This window comes from Schistocerca gregaria, chromosome 5, assembly GCF_023897955.1.
Source record: "Schistocerca gregaria isolate iqSchGreg1 chromosome 5, iqSchGreg1.2, whole genome shotgun sequence".
Lineage (NCBI taxonomy): Eukaryota > Metazoa > Arthropoda > Insecta > Orthoptera > Acrididae > Schistocerca > Schistocerca gregaria.
In genome coordinates this window covers 465,393,046-465,417,569 of record NC_064924.1, presented here as the reverse complement: position 1 = coordinate 465,417,569, position 24,524 = coordinate 465,393,046, and the positions used below count along the sequence as shown (strand labels likewise).

At 37.2% G+C, this 24,524-nt stretch overlaps 1 protein-coding gene across 3 annotated transcripts in view; it reads left to right on the top strand.

The window, feature by feature from the left end:
* Nucleotides 1-24,524, top strand: part of LOC126271925 (potassium/sodium hyperpolarization-activated cyclic nucleotide-gated channel 2) — a 2,360,296-nt gene that overhangs the window by 2,297,289 nt on the left and 38,483 nt on the right. For all 3 annotated transcript variants that reach the window (XM_049974334.1, XM_049974335.1, XM_049974333.1), the window contains 2 exons: nucleotides 14,052-14,270; nucleotides 14,354-14,500. In XM_049974334.1, coding sequence (XP_049830291.1) covers nucleotides 14,052-14,270; nucleotides 14,354-14,500 — 366 coding nt within the window. The remainder of the gene's footprint in view (nucleotides 1-14,051; nucleotides 14,271-14,353; nucleotides 14,501-24,524) is intronic.

The following is a 24,524-nucleotide window of genomic DNA, read 5'->3' as shown; positions in this document are numbered from 1 at the left end:
CATTAGAACTATTGATATACTTTGGGAGAGCCAGTCCTGACAAAACTCTACCATCTGGTGAGCAAGATGTATGACACAGGCGAAATACCCTCAGACTTCAAGAAGACTATAATAATTCCAATCCCAAAGAAAGCAGGTGTTGACAGATGTGAAAATTACCAAACTATCAGTTTAATAAGTCACAGCTGCAAAATACTAATGCGAATTCTTTACAGATGAATGGAAAAACTAGTAGAAGCTGACCTAGGGGAAGATCAGTTTGGATTCCGTAGAAATGTTGGAACACGTGAGACAATACTAACCCTACGACTTATCTTAGAAGCTAGATTAAGGAAGGGCAAACCTACATTTGTAGCATTTGTAGACTTAGAGAAAGCTTTTGACAATGTTGACTGGAATACTTTCTTTCAAATTCTGAAGGTGGCAGGGGTAAAATACAGGGAGCAAAAGGCTATTTACAATCTGTACAGAAACCAGATGGCAGTTATTCGAGTCGAGGGACATAAAAGGGAAGCAGTGGTTGGGAAGGGAGTGAGACAGGGTTGTAGCCTCTCCCCGATGTTATTCAATCTGTATATTGAGCAAACAGTAAAGGATACAAAAGAAAAATTTGGAGTAGGTATTAAAATCCATGGAGGAGAAATAAAAACTTTGAGGTTTGCCGATGACATCGTAATTCTGTCAGAGACAGCAAAGGACTTGGAAGAGCAGTTGAATGGAATGGATAGTGTCTTGAGAGGAGGATAGAAGATGAACATCAACAAAAGCAAAACGACGATAATAGAATGTAGTTGAATTAAGTCGGGTGATGCTGAGGGAATTAGACTAGAAAATGAGACACTTAATGTAGTCAAGGAGTTTTGCTATTTGGGGAGCAAAATAACTGATGATGGTCAAAGCAGAGAGGATATAAAGTGCAGACTGGCAATGGCAAGGAAAGCATTTCTGAAGAAGAGAAATTTGTTAACATCGAGTATAGATTTAAGTGTCAGGAAGACATTTCTGAAAGTATTTGTATGGAGTGTAGCCATGTATGCAAGTGAAACATGGACGATAAATAGTTTGGACAAGAAGAGAATAGAAGCTTTTGAAATGTGGTGCTACAGAAGAATGCTGAAGATTAGATGGGTAGATCACATAACTAATGAGGAAGTATTGAATAGAATTGGGGAGAAGAGAAGTTTGTGGCACAACTTGACCAGAAGAAGGGATCGGTTGGTAGGACATGTTCTGAGGCATCAAGGAATCACCAATTTAGTATTGGAGGGCAGTGTGGAGGGTAAAAATCGTAGAGGGAGACCAAGAGATGAATACACCAAGCAGATTCAGAAGGATGTAGGTTGCAGTAGGTACTGGGAGATGAAGAAGCTTGCACAGGATAGAGTAGCATGGAGAGCTGCATCAAACCAGTCTTAGGACTGAAGACCACACAACAACAACATCCCTCTTTTGTCTGTTTCGATATCTACCATTTTGTCATCTGTACAACAATCTAGAGAAGGAACTACAGTGCAGTCTTCCTCTGTGAAACAGCTTTGGAAAAAGACATTTAGTATTTCGACCTTTAGTCTGTCATCCTCTGTTTCAGTACCATTTTGGTCACAGAGTTTCTGGACATTTTGTTTTGTTCCACCTACCGCTTTGATATAAGACCAAAATTTCTTAGGATTTCCTGCCAAGTCAGTGCTAGGAACTTTACTTTCGAATTCATTGAACACCTCTCACATAGGCCTCCTCACACTACGTTTCGCTTCGCATTGTTTTTGTTTGTCTGCAAGACTTTGGCTATGTTTATGTTTGCTGTGTAGTTCCCTTTGCTTCTGCATAAGTTTTCTAACTCGGTTGTTGTACCACGGTGGCTCAAGGTAGTTTTCAGATAAAGCACTTTAAAAAATTTCACTGGATTCTTTGTCCCTGCCACCCGTTATGAACGTTTGAGTCTCCCAGTCTATATCCGGCAAATTAAAAGCTCCACCTAGAACTATAACGTGGTGGGGAAATCTACTCAAAATATTTTCTAAATTATCCTTCAGGTGCTTAGCCACAACAGCTGCTGAGCCAGGGGGTTTATAGAGACATCCAATTACCATGTCTGAGCCTGCTTTACCATGACCTTCACCCAGTTTATTTCACACTTCGGATCTCCGTCAATTTCCTTCGATACTATTGCACTTCTTATCGCTATAAACATGCCTCCCCCTTCACTGTCCAGCCTGTCTCTGCAGTATACATTCCAATCTGAGTTTAGGATTTCCAAAGATAAGAGAGGTATAATTGCAAAGTACACACAGTTTTAACCAAGCATTAGAGCATGTTTCATTAGTCATTTCTCTGTATCACTTTCTTGTTCTATTCAACAACCAAATGATGTTGAGTGATGAATTTTGTGCAATAACAGCATATATGGACTGTTAGTGGCCTAGAGTAGTCATTAATAAAAGTTAGTATTTTCTTATCCTCTGTATATTAGCTAAATATGAAGTTCCCTGATGTCAATGATGGAGGGTTCTGGTGACTGGTTTGTACACCCTGCCTCAGAGTTGATGAGTTTTGATTAGTCTCAGCAATACTTGCATTCAGACATTACCAAATAGTCTTCTTGAAATGAATAACCATAAGTGTAATATTTGCATCACTGATGGGCTATCTCTATGATCACATTTATGAGTTTGTGTTGTTATATCCGTATCTTTGAAGGCTCCTTCCATTGACTCAATCGTACAAGTAATATGGTCTCTGAGCATTTGTTCTTTCACTGACCTACAAGATAGAGGAAAGGGTACTTGCTCTTGTGCTTCTTACCATCAGCAGCTATAGAACTGCTTAGGCTTTTGTGGCATTTATTGACTTCATCTCATATCATTTGTTTAATGATTTTTCTGATGTTTTGCCAGAATTAGCATCTGGAATTGTCAAAGGTTCACCCTCCATTGCTGGCAGTCAACACTGCTTGCAATAGAGGGCAAATTTTTGATAATACCAGCCACTCCTGCTGGCAAAACATCAGGAAAATTATTAAACAGATGTTTGCCAAATATCAGAAGCCAACAGGCAATACATCAATGGTAGTAATCAGATGTCCTTGCCATTTCACCCACATAATATATCAAAATAATTCAATACTTACACACAGTGTGTTTGGTTTAGCCATTTTATTATGTTCTTTTCAGTGGAAATGAACTGTATCTCCTTATTTTTTGTCAGTGTTCAATAACAAATCCTAATTTGTTGGAGTTGGAGCCAATATTTTTCAAGATCTAGACTTGAATGTAGACAGGGGTGACTCATTACTGGGAGCTTCAATGTTAGGGAAGCGATGAAGCCCCACAGAGAAACTGCAGCTAGATCATGAAGCAGATCCAGGGTAGACTCATTATGCTCACCACAGGGTCTTGTCTGAATGTGGAAACAGCTCTGCCAAATGTAAATAGTGGCTCATATTAATATCAGTGATAACTGCTGCCTTAGTTCCTTTCAGCAGCTGGCTGAAACAGTGAAACTAACAGCATCACTCTGCAGATGAAACACATCTCATAATTTGTAGCATCTAATGGAACCCTGCCCTGCCTATAATTGAAATATTGTTAAATAAGTGACTTAACAGAAGTACAGTTACAATTCAGTCAGTGATTACCAGACATGGAATTGATTAAGACCAGTTACAAGACAGCAGGTCAAGAACTATTGTATTAATACAGCTAATTGTAAAGAGTGAATAGTTGATAGCAGTACTCATCTTTCTGTTTGTCACTGTTGATGTTGTTATCATCACTTGTTATCATGTAAATAAATGATATATGATTTCACCGAGAGGTTTCTCAGGTCTTCAAACAGTCTAAGAACAATACTTTAGTCTTCCTGGTGGTCTCAGTACTGTGGCTTAACTCTTTCATTCAGCAAAGTGGTCAACAATGTAGATCAGTTGTGCTCTCAAAATGACGTATTTCAACTAGTTTAAATCAATTTCATAATTATTCTTCACTTTTGAGTAACCTCAAAACAGTTTTTTAACACTTCTTGAAACTTTGACAGCATAACCCACAAGGGTACATCAGAGATTAGTTACATTTTGACTTCTCTCCATCACAGCTCACATCCAACTTTCTACTCCAACAATGACAACAACAACTACTACTACTTCTACTGCTACTACTACTACTACTACTACTACTACTAGCCAGAGAAAAACATTAACCAAAGATGATGCATAGGATTTGGGTTGACAAATCATTGAGTCTCATCTGTATCAATTTTCAACACAAATAACACATATGTGGAATAGCTTTCACCAAATAATTACTGTATTTTGTTAAGTTTGAATAATCAGTTTTAGTCTTTCATAATAAGAGGAGATAAATAAACATGATCTAAACAATGTGAGTCACCAAACATAAAAATAAATCAATAATCTTATATTAAAAAATATGCACTACCAATGTTACAAAATACTCTTTACGACAATAAATTATGCACTGTGAAGGAGTTATGCAAATTGGTCACAATTTGATATAAAAATTATAATCAGGGCAGCTAGTGGATGAATGTGTGATGGTGCATAACTTCATGATGCTGCTGGCAAGTATAGTAAACAGGGAACATGTCAATACGAGGGCATAAAGTGTTGGCGAATTTCATTCCATGTACTCAGCTAGACAACTACTAAAGCTTGGAGACAGATGTGTGAACAATGTACACAGATGTCTGCAATCGACAGAGGATGTATAGTTTTGCTCAAAGAAGCTGGTTGGAGTAATCGGTAAGCAGTGTGACATTTGAATAGGAGTGATGCCCCTATTCAACACTTGGCAGGTATGGGTGAACTATGGACAAATGCAGAGTCAAGAAGAAAGTGGTCGGCCTAGAGAGATGACAGAATGCAAGGACTGAGCAATCATCAGAGATGCACTCAGAGCCCTGGATTCATCATTATCATCAATCTGATGTGAAACAATTACTAACAAAGAGATAGAGGGGCTGGCCAGTACTTACCTCAGCTCAGTACAGCCGATAGAAACACAAAAAACAACCGAAAATTTAAGTTCCTAGCTTTCGGAATAAATGTTCCTTCGTCAGGGAGGAGAGAGGGGAAAGAAAGGGAAGAAGGGAAAGTGGATTTAGTTACTCACAACCCAGGTTATGAAGCAACAGGGAAAGGAAAACAGGGAAGGTAGCAAGGATGGAGGCATGGTTGTCAGAGGGAAGCCAAAGATATTCTACTGCAGGTACTGTGCCAGCTTCAAACCAAAGAGGATGCATACAGAAGTAAAGAGGTGTATAGTATAAAGATGTAGGATGGAAAGATGCATGAATGGCTAAAGAGGAAAGGGAAAGAGGAGAAGACTGAAAAGTAAATGGGAGTGAGGTTGTTTAACGTAGGTTCAGTCCAGGGGGATGGCGGGATGAAAGGATGTGCTGGAGTGCAAGTTCCCATCTCCGCAGTTCAGAGGGACTGGTGTTGGGTGGGAGAAGCCAAATGGCACATACAGTGTAGCAGGTTCCTAGGTCCCTAGAATTATGCTGGAGGGCATGCTCCGCTACTGGGTATTCCCTGTTTTCCTTTCCCTGTTGCTTCATAACCTGGGTTGTGAGTAACTAAATCCACTTTCCCTTCTTCCCTTTCTTTCCCCTCTCTCCTCCCTGACGAAGGAACATTTATTCCGAAAGCTAGGAACTTAAATTTTCGGTTGTTTTTTGTGTTTCTATCAGCTGTACTGAGCTGAGGTAAGTACTGGCCAGCCCCTCTATCTCTTTGTTAGTAATTGTTTCACATCTTTACATGAGATTTTCCATTAATTAGTTAGATCATCAATCTGATGTGCAGTTGGTGCTTCAGTGACCACAAGGACCATTAATAGGCAGCTCACAGAAAGGTCAATGAGCTCATGGCATCCATTGTGCCAACTACCGTTGACCTCTGTACACCAAAAAGCCCATTTGCAGTGGTTTCAGGCATATTCGACCTAGAGTCTAATTGAATATGAGTATTTTATGTCCTGCTTTGTATTTAGCCACAATAACCAGCAAAGACATGTCTGGAGATTTCCCAGACATTGGTGGAATATTAGCCTGACTGTTGCCCACCATATCACCTGACAACCAAGAGTGATTGTCTGGGGTTCCATTTCATTTCATAGCAAGTACCCTTTAGTTGTCATGCACAGCATCCTTACAGCACAGTGATATGTCACTGCAAGCCTGGGCTTATATTTCAGCAATATAAATTATATAATTTCAGCAATATAAATAAATGTTTGGTGACAGTTTCTGCTACTTGCTTTCATGCTTGCCAAAGCCTACCAAGGCCAGTGAGCTCGCCAGATCTCTCTCCAATAGAGAATGTTCGGAGCATTTTGGGCAGGGCCATCCAACCAGCTTGGGATTTTGATTATCTAATGTGCCAGTTGGATAGAATTTGGTATGATATTCCTCAGGAGGCATCCAAAAACTCTGTCAATCATTGCCAATCTGGATAAATGCTTGTACAAGGGCCACAAGTGGACAAACATGTTATTGGTTGGTTTGCTTAGTTTGTGAAGTTCTTGCTCTGGAACAAATCACGCAATTTTTCTGATATTGTAATCCTTGGTTTGTCTGTACATGTACATTACATCTACAGATTTCTGTCCCATTTGCATAATTCCTTCATTTTGTGTCCCTTTTGAGGGTGTTATAATAGCAAAAAGGTGTATTGTGTTATACATTTATAAGCAACCCCAGGACCAAATATGATGGTGCTGATTAAGATATCATCTTGCTTATAGAAAAGCACTATGATCCAAAAGCAGCTGTTCAGGTAGCAGCAGCTTGCACATGAGTGTTTTTCAAGTTGCAGAAATTCCTGTGTATACTTAGCAGATAGGTGTAGTAGAATACATAACTAACAGTGGGCCCCCTGTGGTTATTATGGAGAGGAATAAAAATCACTGAAGCAGAAATACAAATTTTAAACCTAATACTAGCTCATGACAAGTGTTCATTTAAGAACATGTGTCCCTATGTAATATTTGGAACAGAAACTTACTTGAAACAACAAATAAAAATCAGTGAAATATTAAACTCAGTGAGGAATATGCACCAAAAAATTCGCCTGGACACTGATAGTGGTGGCACATTTATCACGGTAGAGAACTCTGTTATATGTAATGAGATAAACACATTATCAGAATGCAACACAGATTGAGTTAAAATAAGTGTAAAAAGTTAATCTAAAATAATAGTCACATGATTCTATCATTTACTCACATCAAATCTATAAAGTGGTGCATGTTTCAGAGAAATCTTGTTAAATATTGCATGTTAATCATCAAATCATGCCATCAAGATAGGGAAATGTTTCAATTTGCTATTCTATTTACATTTATGTCTATACTCTGCAAACCACTGTGAAGTATTACAGTTTCATCCCACACCATTCATGGTAAGACCACAGGAAGCATTAGTGCTTCAGTGTGTGCTGTAGTAAGTTTTACTTTTATCTTCAAGGACTCTTTGGGAACAATCCATAGGGGTTGTATGTTGCTACATTTCACACTTCATACTGGTTGTCTCTTCTTCTTCTTCTTTTTTCTTTTCTTTTTTTCTTTTTTTTTCTTTTTTTTAATCTTTGGCAGTAGGCTTTTGCAGGACAGTTGGCATCTATTCAAGTATCTGACAGTTTTGATTTATCAGCATCCCTGTGATTTATTTCTGTGGGGTAAACAAGTCTGTGACTTCAGTTTTCCTTCTTTGTATACTTTTTGTATCCTCTGTTAATTCTATTTTGTACACTGTTCATCTAGCAATTTAGCGGTGAACACATTACTGGTATCCTTATTCTTCATTAATTTAATTATACAAAAATTTCCATCCTTATTAGACTTCAAGGGTTGTAGAAAAACTTTCTATAGGCAGTGTAACTAAATTGTACAGTTGCATGCTGTGCAATACAACCTGTACTTCAAAACCCATAACATGTGTTTATGCAATTGTGGATGGTGCCTTATGCAGCTTGAAAACTATCTTATGGGCTAGTAAATAAATGAATATTTGGTGTGGTCTCACTGACTTAATCAGTATTTTAAGATTGTTGACAAAATGTTTTAGAAGCAGTCTCCTTTGTAGACTGACTGCTTTTTCCCAGTATTTTGTCGATGAACTGAAGTCTACCACCTGATTTATCTATGACTGAGCCTAACTGACCATACCATTTCATACCCTTACAAATGGTTACACCCAGGTATTTGTATGAGTTGACTGATTCTGACTGTGACTCACTGATAACACATTCGTAACATTGTTTTTTACTCTTATTGAAGTAAAAATTTTTACACTTCTTAATGTCTAAAATAAGTTCCCATTCTTTGCACCACTCTGAAATCTTATCAAGATATAACTGAATATTTGTGCAGACTTTTTTCAGACATTACTCCTTTATAGATAACTATGTCACCTGCAAAAAATCTTGAGTCATACAAATGTTATCTGCCAGGTCATTAAAATAGAACATTAACTACAAGGGTCCTAAAACACTTTGCTGTGACACACCTTAAATTGCTTCTGCATCTGTTGATGATTATAAATCCAAGATAACATCTTATGTCCTCCCACCCAAAAAATCCTAAATGCAACCACAAATTTTATTTGGTACCCCATATACTCATACTTTTGGCAGTAACTGTTGGTGAGATACTGAGTTACATGCTTTTTAGAAGTCAATAAGTACTGGATTTGCATTGCTGCCTTTGTCCATGGCTTTAAAAATGTCATGGTAAAAGTGCAAGTTGGGTTTTGTATGGCTGTTGTTTGTGGAATGCATGCTAGTTGGCATGGAGGTGGTCAATCTGTTTGACACACTTCATTATCTTTGAACTCAGGATATGTTCTAAGATTCTACATCAGATAGATGTCAATAATATTGGATGGTAGTTTTATGAGTCATTATTGCTACCTTCTTGTAGACAGTGTGACTGTGGTTGCTTCCAGTTTCAAGGGATCTATATTATATTATGATTAAAACTGGGGCTTGGTCCATGGGCTGCATTCAGTTTTAGTGATTTCATTTATTTCTGAACCATACTGACACTTTACCACTCATCTTTGCAGTGGTTCAAGAATTAAACTGGAAAATACTTCTCAATTTTCGTTTGCAAAGGAATGCTTCAAGACACAATTCAGCATTTCTGATATTGCTATGCTGCCATCAATTTCAATTCTTGTGTCATCTATGAGTGTCTGGACACTAATTTTGGTGCCATTGACAGCCTTTGCACTGGTCAAAATTTCCTTGGGTTTTGAGAGAGGTCTGTCAGTATAATTCTGCTATGGTAGCCATTAAAGGCTTCACATTTCCTTTAGTGTCTCTCCATCTGTAGCTCTATTGTGCAATAGATTATGTTTCTTTAGATTTTTTTAGAGAGATTGTATACCATGGAAAATTCTTCCAATCATAGGCTTTTCACAGCTAACAAGTGTCTTGGTTTCCGAGAAAACAGCAACATTGCTGTGCAACAAGATCCATTCCTGGTCTACCACTGTCTGCTTCTGTCAGATTCTCTGGAAGGTTTTAAGAAGACAAATTGTAACTTATCAGTCTGTTGTTACTGCACTTTAAGAGTGACTCAGTTAGTGTCTGCATTTACATAAAAATGCAAATCATACTTTAGTAAATATTCATTGTTCTCTTCAGCATTTCCAAATTAGCAACAATCATAAAGTTCCAGAAATGAATGTCATTTTTTTTCTTTTTGTAAAATCACTAGAATCAGGTTTCATTGTCAGTTATGATGATGAGTACTGACAGTGTCCTGGTAGAAGTACCTCTTGAGAGAAATCAAAATGCCAAGCCTTCTTTACTTCATTATATTGTGTGATATTTATTGATGGGAATCCTTCCTGACTTGATGACTTTCGTGTAAGCCCTTTGAGTCTAAAGCTGATCCAATCCTAAGAGTATCTTGAATGTAATGGTAGATACAGTAAATTTTCTCTTTCTTCTATCTCAGGTTTATTTCTCCTTTTCTTTTTTTCTTTAATAATGTATCCTTGCTGCTAGAATAACTGTGTCTGAATACATAAGAACAACAAAGACCTTGGCCATGAAAGGAAAAGAATTTCCACTTGACAGAAATAATTGTTCCAGAAAGTGATTGACTGTCAAACCCATTTTGAAAGTAGAAAAAAATTATAACAATATATGTTCCTGTTACAACCAAAAAGATTAATAGCATGTCTTGCACAGCACTTGCAACCCTTTCACAGTTTTAATAGTCATACATTGTGGCAAAATGCAAGTATATGTTGTGTAAAATAAAAGCAACCACTTACCTTTAGCTGACTGAGATGTGGCACATAGAAACACTCAACAGAATACAGTGTTCTTCTCTAGCAAAAGTACACATATTCAGATCCACATACACAACCAAACAGGCACCCAACCATTTACAACCCCAGCCACGGATGGATTAAAACTTTGTGGCAAAGTGAGACTCAAAACAATACAGTGGTCTTTCACTAGGAATACTCTTACCTTCTAAGTTACTTCAGTGTCATTAATTGCCACACTCAATGCTTATAGAAGGAAAGGGTATGGGCTCACATCCTGGTACATAACACAGTTTTAATGGAACTGCAAGTACAAAATTTGGGAATTGAGAAATGTTGTATACATTGTACAATGTTTAGTCATCAGTTGTGGTATTTTTATACATTAGCTGAACCATTTGTCAGAATGACAGTGTCATTATTATTCTTGCTGTTGTGGTGTGTGAAGACTGATTTGCTGTTGCTCTCTATGCTGGCCTATAATGAGCAAAAGCCCCTTCATGTTTGCGTAATTCCACCATGTACATAGCTTTGAATGTGCTTATTGATCTTCAGTATTTTTCTATGGCAATGCATTTCAAAAGCTCCTGTTCTTTACTGAACTGCTTATCATACATGTTTCACTTCTGTACCTGACTTCCTAACATTTAAATTGATATTAGATGTTAACTAATTCCTCTTTTTCAGAAGTGCTTTTTTTGCTATTACCAGTCCGCGTTTTATTTCCTCTCTGGTTTGGCCACATGATTTATTTTACTTTTCAAATAGCAAAATTTATCTACTACTTCTAGTTTCTCATTTCCTAATCTAATTCCCTCAGTAGCACCTGATTTAATGCAATTACACTCCATTATTCTTGCTTTACTTTTGTCAATTTTCATCTTATAATCTCTTTTCAATACACTATCCATTCCGTTCAATGATTCTTCCAAATCTTTCACCCTCTCTGACAGAACTACAAAATCATTGGCCAATCTTAAAGTTTTTATTTCCTCTCTGTGAACTTCTTGTTCAATGTACAGAATGAATAACATTGGGTATAGGCAACAATCCTGTCTCATTGCCTTCTCTTTCATATTCTTTGACTCTTACGACTTACTAAACCCATGGTTTGGTATTATTTGGACCTGCCAGCACCTGCCTTCCTATGAATTGGAATTACTACATTAATCCTGAATTCTAAGGTATTTTGACTGTCTCATATATCTGGCACATAAGGCTGAATAATTTTGTCATGGCTGTCTCTCACAAGGATCTCAATAATTCTGAGGGAATGTCATCTACGCCAGGGGCCTTGTTTCCACTTCGGCCTTTCAGTGCTCTGCCAAATATTTCACACAGTATATATTTCCCACTTCAGTTTCACATACTTCCTCTTCTCTTTCTATAATATTGCCCAAGTTTATTTCTCTTAGATAGACCCTCTTTGTGTTCATTCTACCTTTCAGCTTTCTCTTTTTTTGCTTAGTAGTGGCTTGCTATCTGAACCCTTGATATTCATGCAGCTGCTTTGTTTTTCTCTAGAGATTGTTTTAGTTTCCCTAACATCGAGTATAGATTTAAGTGTCAGGAAGTCGTTTCTGAAAGTATTTTTATGGAGTGTATGGAAGTGAAACATGAGTGATAAATAGTTTGGAAAAGAAGAGAATAGAAGCTTTTGAAATTTGGTGCTACAGAAGAATGCTGAAGATTAGATGGATAGATCACATAACTAATGAGGAGGTATTGAATAGAATTGGGGAGAAGAGGAGTTTGTGGAACAACTTGACAAGAAGAAGGGACTGGTTGGTAGGACATATTCTGAGGCATCAAGGGATCACAAATTTAGCATTTGAGGGCAGTGTGGAAGGTGAAAATCATAGAGGGAGACGAATAGATGAATACACTAAGCAGATTCAGAAGGATGTAGGTTGCAGTAAGTAGTGGGAGATGAAGAAGCTTGCACAGGATAGGGTAGCATGGAGAGCTGCATCAAACCAGTCTCAGGACTGAAGACCACAACAACAACATAGGTAGCACTTCTCTTTTCCCCAGTTATGCCTGCTGCTATAGCCTTGCTTTTGTCCTCTAGCTATTCCTGCTTTGTTATTTTGCACTTTCTGTTAATCTCATTTTTAGACGCATGTATTTCCTTTCTCCAACTCCATTTGCTGCATTTTTATATTTTCCCCTTTCACTGATTAAATTCAATACCTCCTATGTTATCCAGGGATTTCTACTAAGGCTTCCATTTTTATCATGTGAACTCCTGCCGCCTTCTCAAACTCATCTCTAAACGCTATGCATTTGTCTTTTCATTGTATTCCTTTCCCCTGTTTCAGTTAACTGCCTGGCGCTCCCTCTGAAACCCTCAACAACATCTGTTCCCTTTAAATTGCCTAGGTCTCATCACCTGAATTTCCTACTTTAATACAACTTCATCAGTTTCAGTCTGCAATTCATAACCAATAAATTACAGTCTGAGTCCACATCTCTTCCTGGAAATATCTTAAAGTTTAAAGTCTGATTTCAAAATCTCTTTCTTATCATTACATAATCAGTCCGAAAACTTTTAGTGCACCAGGTCTCTTTCACATATGTAGTCTTCTTTCTTAGATTACGCTCTGTCTAAAATTTTACCATGTGGTTCACTCTTTCATTCCTTTCCCCTAATCCGCATTCTCCTGATATTTTTCCTTCATTCCCTTTTCCTACTGCCAAATTCCAGTCCTCTTATCACTATTAACCCTCAAGTTGGGATGCCATTTTTCATAACACAAGCAGGAGCACAGTACACTTCGTACACATGTTTATGTTATCAAGGTTATGTGTATGAGCAAAATCACAGTTTACTCTTTGTTTGATTAATAGATAAAATAAATTACATTATATGAGCTAAATCACTGTTTAATTAAACAATAATAAAATAAACTTTCCATTATATCACTCCGTTGCCACATTCAAGTGTTACTCCACAGTAATGACACAATCACAGCATTAAACAGTGCAGTTGCATCAGGTCCCTGACAACTGCATATCTGATTACACGTGATTGTGAGATCATGTTGCTAGCTCAAAATCTGGGTAATTTTCCACCCCAGATCCTAAATTTTTTTCTCACACAACTCACTGTTTATTTTATATTGCTTTTGCTTACTTGGAGATATGACAGCTCAACTTATTGCTGTGTTAGCTGAAGAAATAATGAAGAAATAGGAGTGGGCTTGCAATTGTAAAGCAACAATGGAATGGTACAAGACAATGTTATTGTCATTGGTACACCTGCTCATGGGTTAAAGTTTCATTTTTATTAACTATCTGAATAATTTCTTTTACCTCAACATATACTCTTTCAATCTGTTCATTAACTGCAGTGTTAGTTGGCATATAATTTGTACTATTGTGGTGGGTATTGGCTTTGTATTAATCTCGGTTACTGCAATGCATTCACTATGCTGTTCGTATCTTGCACACTTTCCTATTTTCTTATTCAGTATTAGGCCTTCTCCCACATCACCCCTGTTTGACTTTGTATTAATGATTGGCCATGGTAGTAACAATATAAATGTGATATACTTGAGACAGAAGTAAACCTACTTCCATTTAAGTTGTCATTCATTTTTACTTGCCTCTGATGTAGATTACACTTTTTTAAATTATTTAAGTACTGAAGCAGTGATCAGTACTGAAATAATTACTGTCAAAGAATTGAATTTTATAGATAACATTTTTACATGTATTCACAGTTTAGTATAGATACATGTTTGTTCCAGGGCGCATTCTGGTTGGAGCAATATTCTTGGGCTTTGTTCAAGGCCATGTCACATATGTTGTGTATTGGATATGGCCGCTTTCCTCCTCAGTCATTGACTGATATGTGGCTTACAATGCTGTCTATGATCAGTGGTGCAACATGTTATGCACTGTTTCTTGGTCATGCCACAAACCTCATACAGAGTCTGGATTCATCGAGGCGGCAATACCGTGAAAAGGTAATGTTCATGTGATAGCAATATTTTTTAGAATGCTTAATTATTTATGAAGAAGTCTAAAAAGCTAATACAAATATTGACAGGTGAAACAAGTTGAAGAATACATGGCATACCGAAAGTTACCAAGGGAGATGCGGCAAAGAATAACTGAATACTTTGAACACAGGTACCAAGGAAAATTCTTTGATGAAGAAGCAATACTTGGAGAATTATCAGAAAAGCTTAGAGAGGTATGTTGACAATATACTTTTGTTTGTGGATTTGTTTCACCTTTTTGTAGCATGCAATAAGCATAACCTGTTATCATTCCGCTCTGAATACTGCTTGCAATAATCTGCTATGGGTACAATTACTGTAAAATTGATCCCAAATCTGAATTCAATGATGATGATGATGACAGTAATAATTAAATAGTCATTCTTGGAAACCAGTTAACTGGACAAGATGTTTGAAACATAAATCACACTATGAAGATGTTTAAATGGTAATGGAAAGGCTTGGTGCTGTAGTACTAACTTGATGATGCTTGTCCCATAGGCCTCTTAGTAGTGATCTTCAGTGCATAGATGTCATGAAGCTGCAAATACTATAGTGGATATTAGAAGATTTCCACTCAATTATGCACACAACAATTTTAGTTTCAGTGATTAAGACTTTTATCCATCTTTAGCAGACTCCGCTGTGTTGATGATCAGTTTACCAGGTATAAAAAGAATAATTGGCGCACACATCAGGGTAGCCCCTACAGTGCCTAACACATACAGTTTAGTGGTGAAGTAAATTGTTCTATTGTGGCACCAAAAACCCATTGCGCATTTACACAAATCGACACAAGTTGTACTGAGCACTGTCTGGAGTAATTTATTGGAGGTAAATGCAACGCAGTAGTCCAATCAAGTCAGTCAAACATAAGATTTACCATTTCTGACAATAGCTTACTCCAATGACAATGACATACCACACTCATGTTAATCACAACACAGGTCAGTCCAAATGTTTCTTAATCCGAGATGTCTTAATCACTCAAAAATTTTCAGACATTAAAGTTCTTGAGTTTCATGATTGTTGGCGCCTATATTTTTGCATACACACAACATCCATAGTGGTGATGTGAGTCGACAATGAGAGTGCATCCAATATACATCTTACTCGTAAACACTCAAACCACAAACTGGCAATTTTGCATTGGGCAGAGTGGGTGAGTGGAGGAGTGAGAGGGGGTGGAAGGGGTGAGGGAGTTGCTTATAAAACTTGATCAAATAAAGGAGGGGCCAGAGGGGAAGGAAGATAACTGTGGAGAGGAAAGTGTGATGTGGGTTTTTGGGGTGAAGTGAGAGGCATGGGGAGAGGCATGGGGAGAGGATGGATGGGGCAGTGGGCAGAGGATAGTGGAGATGACACAAGGTTGCTGCTGGATAATGATAAGCTGTAATAATGATTCCCATTTATGTAATTCAGAGAAGGTCGTATTTGGGGGGGGGGGGGGGGGGTCCATATGGCATGAGTTGTGAAGTAACCATTGAAGTTGAAAATGTTGTATTTATTGGGATGTCCAGCCACTTGGTGGTTTCCTCTGCTCATGTCCATTCTTTGTTAGTGGCCATTTGTTTGGATGGACAGTTGGTTGTTGGTCAGCTCCACAAAAAAGGCTGACAAAAACTTACAGCAGTGCTGGTATACGATGTAACTGCCTTCACAGATGGCACTGCCTGTGATCAGGTAGGATATGGCTGTGGCGTGGGAACTGATGTAGGATGTGTGAGTGGGTGAAAAGGTGCACCTGGGTCTTCCACAAAAATGTGTACTTTGTGGCAAGGGGTTGAGAGTGTGGACCAGGATATTTACTAGACTGCGTGGGCAGGGAAAATACTGCTGTGGGAGAGATGAGAAGGATTGTAGATAGGCTGTTCCTCATTTCCCAACAAGATAAGGGAGAACCGATAGAGGTACTCAAAGTACCCTCCGCCACACACCGTCAGGTGGCTTGCGGAGTATGGATGTAGATGTAGATGTAGATGTAGATGTAGATGATAGGGAGCCTCTCCCTACCAGCTCTCAGCCACCCCCTCCCCCACCTCCCCTCCACATCCCTTTTTCCTCACACCTACTCCATTCAGTACGACCTCTTACTGCAGTGCCAGGATAATGTAGTCAACTGGATCAATATAGCTGAGTGTGTGTGCTGTATTATTTAACTCTGAAGAAGGACAGTGTTTCCAGTTTTGTTTATGTCTCTATCATCTGCTCAATGAAGATGTTTGATTTTCCTTCGTGTTACCCAACAGCCATAGGGTACAGGGGTGGGGATGATGCAACTGATGTATTAATGTACTGGAAACATCATAATGCAGCCAAATTCTACAATACAAGACATCACAGATACAATAAGAAAAAGGGCGTGGGGATGATGCAACTGATGTATTAATGTACTGGAAACATCATAATGCAGCCAAATTCTACAATACAAGACATCACAGATACAATAAGAAAAAGGTGTATGTATGATTCATGCTATCTTGAGGAGTCCTTTCCAACTAATCATAATATGCACTTGGTTCAGTTCCTTTGATGGCATTTTTGGGATGTGGTTCCAGAGCAAGACCTTAATCTTTTCTCTAACATCTCAACAACTTCTTTATTATTTGTTTCACCAGTTTCTCTTTCTTTCTGGGTGCTGTCTATCTCATTGATAGTTCATACATAGGAAACCCATGAGTCATTAACAATACCTTCACTTAGCTTGTCATGGAACTGGACTGATTTTCATAGATTTGTGCTCAGTAGCACCAATCTAAATCACCTCAAAGCTGAAAACTTAAATGCATGTGGTAGGGTGTTTGCTCAAAGATGTACACAATATTATATTTTAGATGATATTAACGCACACATTTTATTCTATGTGAAGTTCATTAATAATTATGGTAACCAGTTTTACACTATAAAAAACAATTAGCCAGATGTTACGGCCAGCATCCAAAAATTTCTGTGGTGAGGTTGAATGTTCCATTGCAGCACAAAATTATGTTCCTATTTATACGAAAACATCATGGCTCTTGTTTAGCACAGTTGCTGTTAAAGACAGCCACACTCCAGTTGTTCATTTAAGAGTGTCCATCACACGAACTGCCAAGTCTTAACAGTGATTCACTCCTATGACAATTGCATTTAACACTATTTGCAATTAAAACACAATTCATTTCACATGATCAGTAATTCATGCTACAGAGATGATTTTTCAGTAATTAAACATTAAAGTTCGTGAGTTTAGTGGTGACTGGAGCACATTTTCTCAAGTACAGAAGATACGTAATAGTGCCGTGAGTCAATGATGAGAGTGCCTCTGACATAGGCTTCTTTCGAGTGCTTTCAAAGTGTGGAGAGCTAGTTTTGAGTGACAACCAACTGCATATAAATGGGCAAAAGAACAACCTGTTATTTTGAAAACTACACAATATTTTGAAATATGTTTGGCTTGGAATTTACTATTTTAGGTGAATGACAAGAACCAATTGAATTCTGGATTACAGAAAATATTCCTGGTTACAAATTTGTAAAAATACATGGTGCCATATTAATCCCTTTGTTTACATGAATGAATGCCATATTGCAAATTATGATACATTTCATGAAATTATTAATTAGTGAAGTAATCAATCAAAGCCATACGTCACACTGCACAGAAAAATTAAACCAACAAAAGTATGTAGTCAAAGTTCAGAATAAGCAGATATCAACAAATAGCTGACAATAGAATCCAATGCCTAGACAGTTAATAACATGAGTTCTAAAATAAACCACAGATAAAAAAGAATGTACAATTTTCATAAAGCTCAAATTTACAGTTGTATTTATGAAAATTCAATATATCATAAAACTGGCCGCCAATAAGAATTACAAAAAATACTCATTTCATTTTCATGCAATTACTTGCTTTACTTTACTTTACATGTGGCAAGGGCCTTGTTATAACCTTTAATCACCAATAATTGTGTGGATATTCAAACACACTCACTTAGAAACAATAGCTGGTTACATGATAACAACTCAGTATCTCTTATTCGACTGCCATGCCATGACATGCGGCTGGCGCCATTCGTAGCTAGGTGGCGCTCCCGCGCTCAGCCGAGTTGCGGAGCGCCTCTATCGCCGTTTGCGCGTACTGTCGTGGCGGCGCTGTTAAATGTCGTGGCACTGTCACAACAGGCCTTATCGACCATACGCCTGCTCTATGAGCCTTTTCCACTTCTGCCTGTCCAGTGCACTGTTTGTCCAGTTGCTGCTGCTGTTCATCCTCATTGTGTCCTCCCGAATGTTATCCCGCCATCTGATTCTGGGTCTCCCTCTTTTTCCCATTCCTTCTATTGTTCTGCTGAATGCCATTCTAGGTAGTCTATTCTCTGACATTCTTGCCGTATGGCCTGCCCAATTCTACCTTCTCCTCTTGAGCATTTCAACGATGTTACGGTGTTTGTACAGCCCTCTTAATTCTTCATTTCTTCTTATTCTCCAGTCCATGTTATTTTCGTCGTATACAGGTCCAAAATTTTTCCTTAGTACTTTTCTTTCAAATATTAACAGTTTTTCTTCATCTTTCTTTCTACATATTAATGTTGCACATCCATATAACATCACAGGTATAACTGATATAAGCGGATTTGAAGTTACTGCTAAGTGATCTGTTTCTTACAATTTTGATGAAACTAAAAAGTGTCTTGTTTGCTGTTGATAAACAGGCATCTATTTCTATATCTGTTCTGTTGTTATTACTAAAAATACTTCCTAGGTACTTGAAGTGGTCAACAGTCTCGAAACTGAATCCATCTACAATCAGAGGTGCATCTTTTCTGGCTTTCTTACTTATGGGCAGGTATTCTATCTTTTCTTCATTAACATGTAATCCTGTTTTATCAGCAATTTTGTAGTAATTTTGCATCATTCTGATTAATTCTCTTTTGGAACTACTTGTTAGTGCTACATCATCTGCATAGGCAAGTCTTGTAATGCTCACATCCTGTAGCTGGATCCGTTGTGGACTGGTATTAGAAAATTCTCTATCAGTCTTCTCTAGGACAAGGTTAAATAAAATTGGTGAAATGGCATCCCCTTGTCTCAGTCCAGTGCACACCTTAAAATCTTCAGTTTCTCCTACCTGTGTCTTTATGCGACATAAAGTTTCATCGATACACATTTTAACTAATCTGATTAATTTTGATGGTATTTTAAATTCCTTCATTATATTTAGGAGTGTCTGTCAGTATATGCTATCATAGGTCTTTTTAAAATCTACGAATAATATGTGGACATCTAAATTGAATTCCCACACCTTCTCAGTTACTTGTCTTAGGGTGAATAAGTGATCTAACGTGGATCTGTTTCTGTGGAAACCACATTGGTAGTCCCCAATCAGTTCTTCTGTTATTGGTATCAGCCTGTTTAATAGGCAACTTAATAAGAGTTTGTAGGCAACATCTAGTAAGGCAATTCCTCTGTAGTTATCACAAACTAGTGGATCATTCTTTGTAAATATGGGGCACACAATTGCAGTTTACCAATCTGCAGGAAAGGTTTCTGTCTCCCAAACTGATTCTATTAACGCCTGTATTTCTAATTCCAGTTGTGGGCCTCCATTCTTTAATAACTCAGTGTATATCTTGACCTTGCCACAAGCGTTGTTATTCTTTAATTTCTTTATTGCTTGCTGTATTTCATTTACTGCATTGCACTTTCATGCAATTATATATGCTAAATTCTTAAACCAAGCAACAAGCTTTTACACTCTTTTTTACAAAGTTTGATATCCACAATTTTCATTAAGATAAGTCATGGACTTCCTGGTTAGAATGTTTAATCCACAGTCATATGTTTTTATTCACAGTCCACCACATTCCTTTGCACCGCCCATGGCCATGCTCAGTAAGCCATTATTTGAAAAAATACATACACAATAATATATATAATATTTCGAATCTGGTCATTCAGTTAGTATGTGTTATTGATATACATAGTTAACCTTACATTACAATAAAAAACATTTAAATTACTATAAAGAAAATTGCTCAAAGTACCACACTCACTTTATTGAAAGTGGAAGTTAAACTCCATTTCATTACTGTTTGGGAGCATTGGTATCAAAACTGTAAATGACAGATTTGAAAGGGAAGGAAGAAGGATGAAGGAAAATGACTGGAGAGATTTAGGAAAAGGGGTAGATTCTTGAAAAATCACCCAGAATCGTGAGTCAGGGTAAACTTACTGGAAGACTTTCCTTCTCATCCCATCCAGTAAATCAACCCATGACCTGCAGTTCTGAGTGTTTTTTTCTGAAATCTACCCCTTTTCCTAAACCTCTCCAGTCCTTTTCCTTCATCCCTCTTACTTCCCCTTCAACCCTTCCACCGGAAGAAGGAGTCACTGGCTCCGAAAGCTTGCATAAGCATAACCTTCTGTTGTGTGCATGTTCTGCCGCTGCTTGGTGAGTATATTTTTTTATCTTTACAGTTCCATCATAAATATTTCATTACCTTTCTTCCTTGAAGTGCTATAAGTTAGCTCTATAATAGATACACATTTCACCACAACAAAAACCATATCTGTTAGTCCATAGTTAATATTATGCCATCTAATCATGCCTGTTGTTCTTTACAAACCTAGTTAACTGTAGGAGAGCATCTGCAAAAATTAAGCTACTACAAAGACAGATTCCCTAACCATCACTACTTTCATGTAATATTTCGTCATACCATTTTCTAACTACCTTCTCGCTACTTATACTTCACTTAGTTCGTTATACTTCATAACACTGTCAGTTCATTACTATACCATTACTTCATTAAACAACAATTAGATGTCTGCTTTTCTTAATGTAGATAAAATTACTCTAAAGAAGTACACTCAATGCTAACTGACTGTAACATTATAAGCAAAACTCAATTTTCCATAACATAACAGACAAAATAAAAATTACTGAAATTATTACTTCCCCTTATGCCAACATGTTATTTTGAACTGTGGCCTGAAGGGCACTACAGAAACAAACCTTTTCTTTATATTAGTGTTACTAAGGCAGCTCTATTCACTTTGTTTTTCTTTCAACTAATTAGATGAACTTTTTCCAAAGTGCTGAATCATGTGATTAAGGTGTTCTTTCTTTCTGCTGCTATAGGAGCTCATTGACCCACACATTTGCTGATTACTTTATATTTCACTATTATTTTAAAATATTTCAGTCTCCTCTTATATTCTGACATATTTTACATTTTATTTTTTTGATTACCTTTTGGCAGTAAGAAATTTGTTTTTATAGGCACAATGTATGGTCTTCCATCCTTTGATACCCAAGTCTGGAAATAGTAAACTTGTATATACATATGAACTGAGGGAAGTAGAAGATAATTACTGTTCCCTTACAAGTTATTGACGGGATAGTAGAAGAGGTTGAGTGAGTCCAGAAAGAGAAAGGGTGAAGTCACCGAGCTCAGGGAACATTATCACAACATTATGAATTCACTATAGGACAGTGAACTCCTACTTACCATAAGGGTTACAATAAATCTGACCCCCAGAAAACTCCAGCACATTGCACTTCATATTTACAGTGAAGTTTATTTCTTTGACATTTGGATTCAAAGTTGTTCCCATTGGATTTACATCGAAAATTAATTCCTGATTCTTGTTATTACAAACTGACTTGCACTCTCATTGAAAACTGTCCATTGCGCACAAGTACTGAAAATTACAGTATTTTTGCATGCTCTCATCAAATACTACTATTTGCAAACTAGTCATTTCTTTATAACTCTAATTTTCTGTACATATCAGTCATTAATAACTCTTTACTTGGATTACTTTTTTCTTCTCAGCAAGTTCACACTCAGCACTACATTACTTACATTGACATTTACGAACTGTTTTTCACTCACTTGATTATTAATTACTAATGAGTCATTTTCATTTGCACATTGGTGCATATTAATATTGTCACCTCTTTATCCAAAACATCGTTCATCAGTGACACACACTCTACTTCCCTCTCACCCTTCCTTGCACTCAACAGTATTTACATTCATGTCTGTCTGCACAACCGCCAATTCCCAGAAATTATCACTAGAAGCACTATTTTATACTTTGTCTGCTAATTTAATTTTACAAGTATCGACATTATTTACATGCTTTATATCAGAAATAATTTCATTACTATCATTGAGGCAAATTTACTTGATGCTTCAGTCAGATCAGACTGACAAAAATCAAAAGCTTCTGTCTCATTACACAACTGCTCAATTACATTCCCACTTGACTGCATTTGCTGAATCCAATTGATGTTCAACAGATTTTTACAGACTCAGTTTTTCTGTCTGGGGTCATAATATTAACATTAATTACAACAATTTCTCTACTATTTTTATCCATTTTTGAATCTAACCTATGAATATCATTTTAGTGTCTTTCATTTCAACTTTTAAACTACCAATGTTTGAGTGCATTTCTATCAAACCACCAATGTTACTTTAAATCTCTTTCAAAAATTTGAACAAACTCTGATTACTATCATTCATTATGACTATTCCCTGTGCCACGTATCTTTCTGATTGTTTCTCCAATTTTACCACCATATTACTCATTACTTGTAGTATTCATTTTCATCTACCTTTTAATCACAGTAATCAGTAGGTGAAGCCCTTGACATTTGATCCATAATTTACTTTGTAGTAGCCTCACCATAAAAAGAATATTCCAGCAGTTTTACCCTACTGTCATCATCAAAATCATTTTTAACAAGTACTTTATATTCACATACGGATTTTAGTTTTTCCTCCCTATTTTGAAACACATCTTCATCACAAGGCTCTTTCTCAATGTTCATCACCTGCTCATAATTTTCAAACACATTTCTTCCTTCTCCCTTATCATTCATTTTGGCAAACAGTTAGTCACATTTCAACAACAGAACCACTTTACCTCCAAATTAGTTCTGTACCATTCTCTGCTGCTGTTTGAATCTGTTGCTGTTGCAACGACTAACTTCTATGCCAGGGTGTTCGTATTTTCACACCAAGCTGCATTGTTTTCATTTCTAGACTCTACGTTGCTGGTACCTCATTGGCTTGTGTCCAAGATGGTGTCGGTGGTGACTTAAAGCAATCCTGCTCTCCCATTGGTTGAAGTTCTCTCTGTGTAATGCCGTCTGCTTCATGCTCTTATCCCAAATAATAAAATTTATACTGTTTCGAGTATTGTTTACACACTGTTCCATTTTGCAGCCTATGTGTAATTTCAATTCACTTTTACCACACAAAAAAATATTTTAATGTCAAATAGTTACTTACTTAAATAGTACACCATCACTTTTAATTGTTCAAATTCACTGTTTCACATGAGTCCTTTCACACAATGCTTTCATTGCAAAGTGTTCCAAAACCACAGGGCACTACATGTGATGAAACAGACCTGAATTTCTTGGACTCATCCTCAATAGCACCAGTCTGGATCACCTCAAAACTGAAAACTTAAATGCATGTGGGTTGGTGTTTGCTCAAAGATGTACACAATACCAAATGTTAGATGATATTAATACACACATTTTATTCCATGTGCAGTTCAGTTATTAATTGTGGTGACAGGTTTTACACTGTAGAAAATAATTAGCCAGGTCTTCAGGCCAGCACCCAAAAATTTCAATAGTGGCACAAAATTAGTTCCTGTTTATACAAAAATATCATGGCTCTCACTTAGCACAGTTCCTGTTAAAGACAATTACCCTCAGATGATTCATTTAAATGAGTCCATCACATGAATCACTGAGGCTAACAACAGTTCTCTCTGATGACAACTGCATTTCACACTCTTGGTAATGCTACAACAGTCACCTGTAAGTAATTATACAGTAAAAATATTTAGTTTTGTGATGGTCTGAGTGCATAGACTTATGTACAGAAGATACATAATTGTAACATACATAATAATAACATGAGTCAACATCAAGAGCGTCTCCCACATAGATGTTAATTGCTTGCACTCAAACCATGACTTTCAATTCTGGGTGATATATGACTATTCATAGAAGGACATAAGAATAAACTGTTATTTTGAAAACTACAAAATACATTGAAAAATGGCTAGGTTACTATTTATTGTTATAGATGAATTGTTGTTGTTGTTGTTGTTGTGGTCTTCAGTCCTGAGACTGATTTGATGCAGCTCTCCATGCTACCCTATCCTGTGCAAGCTTCTTCATCGCCCAGTACTTACTGCAAT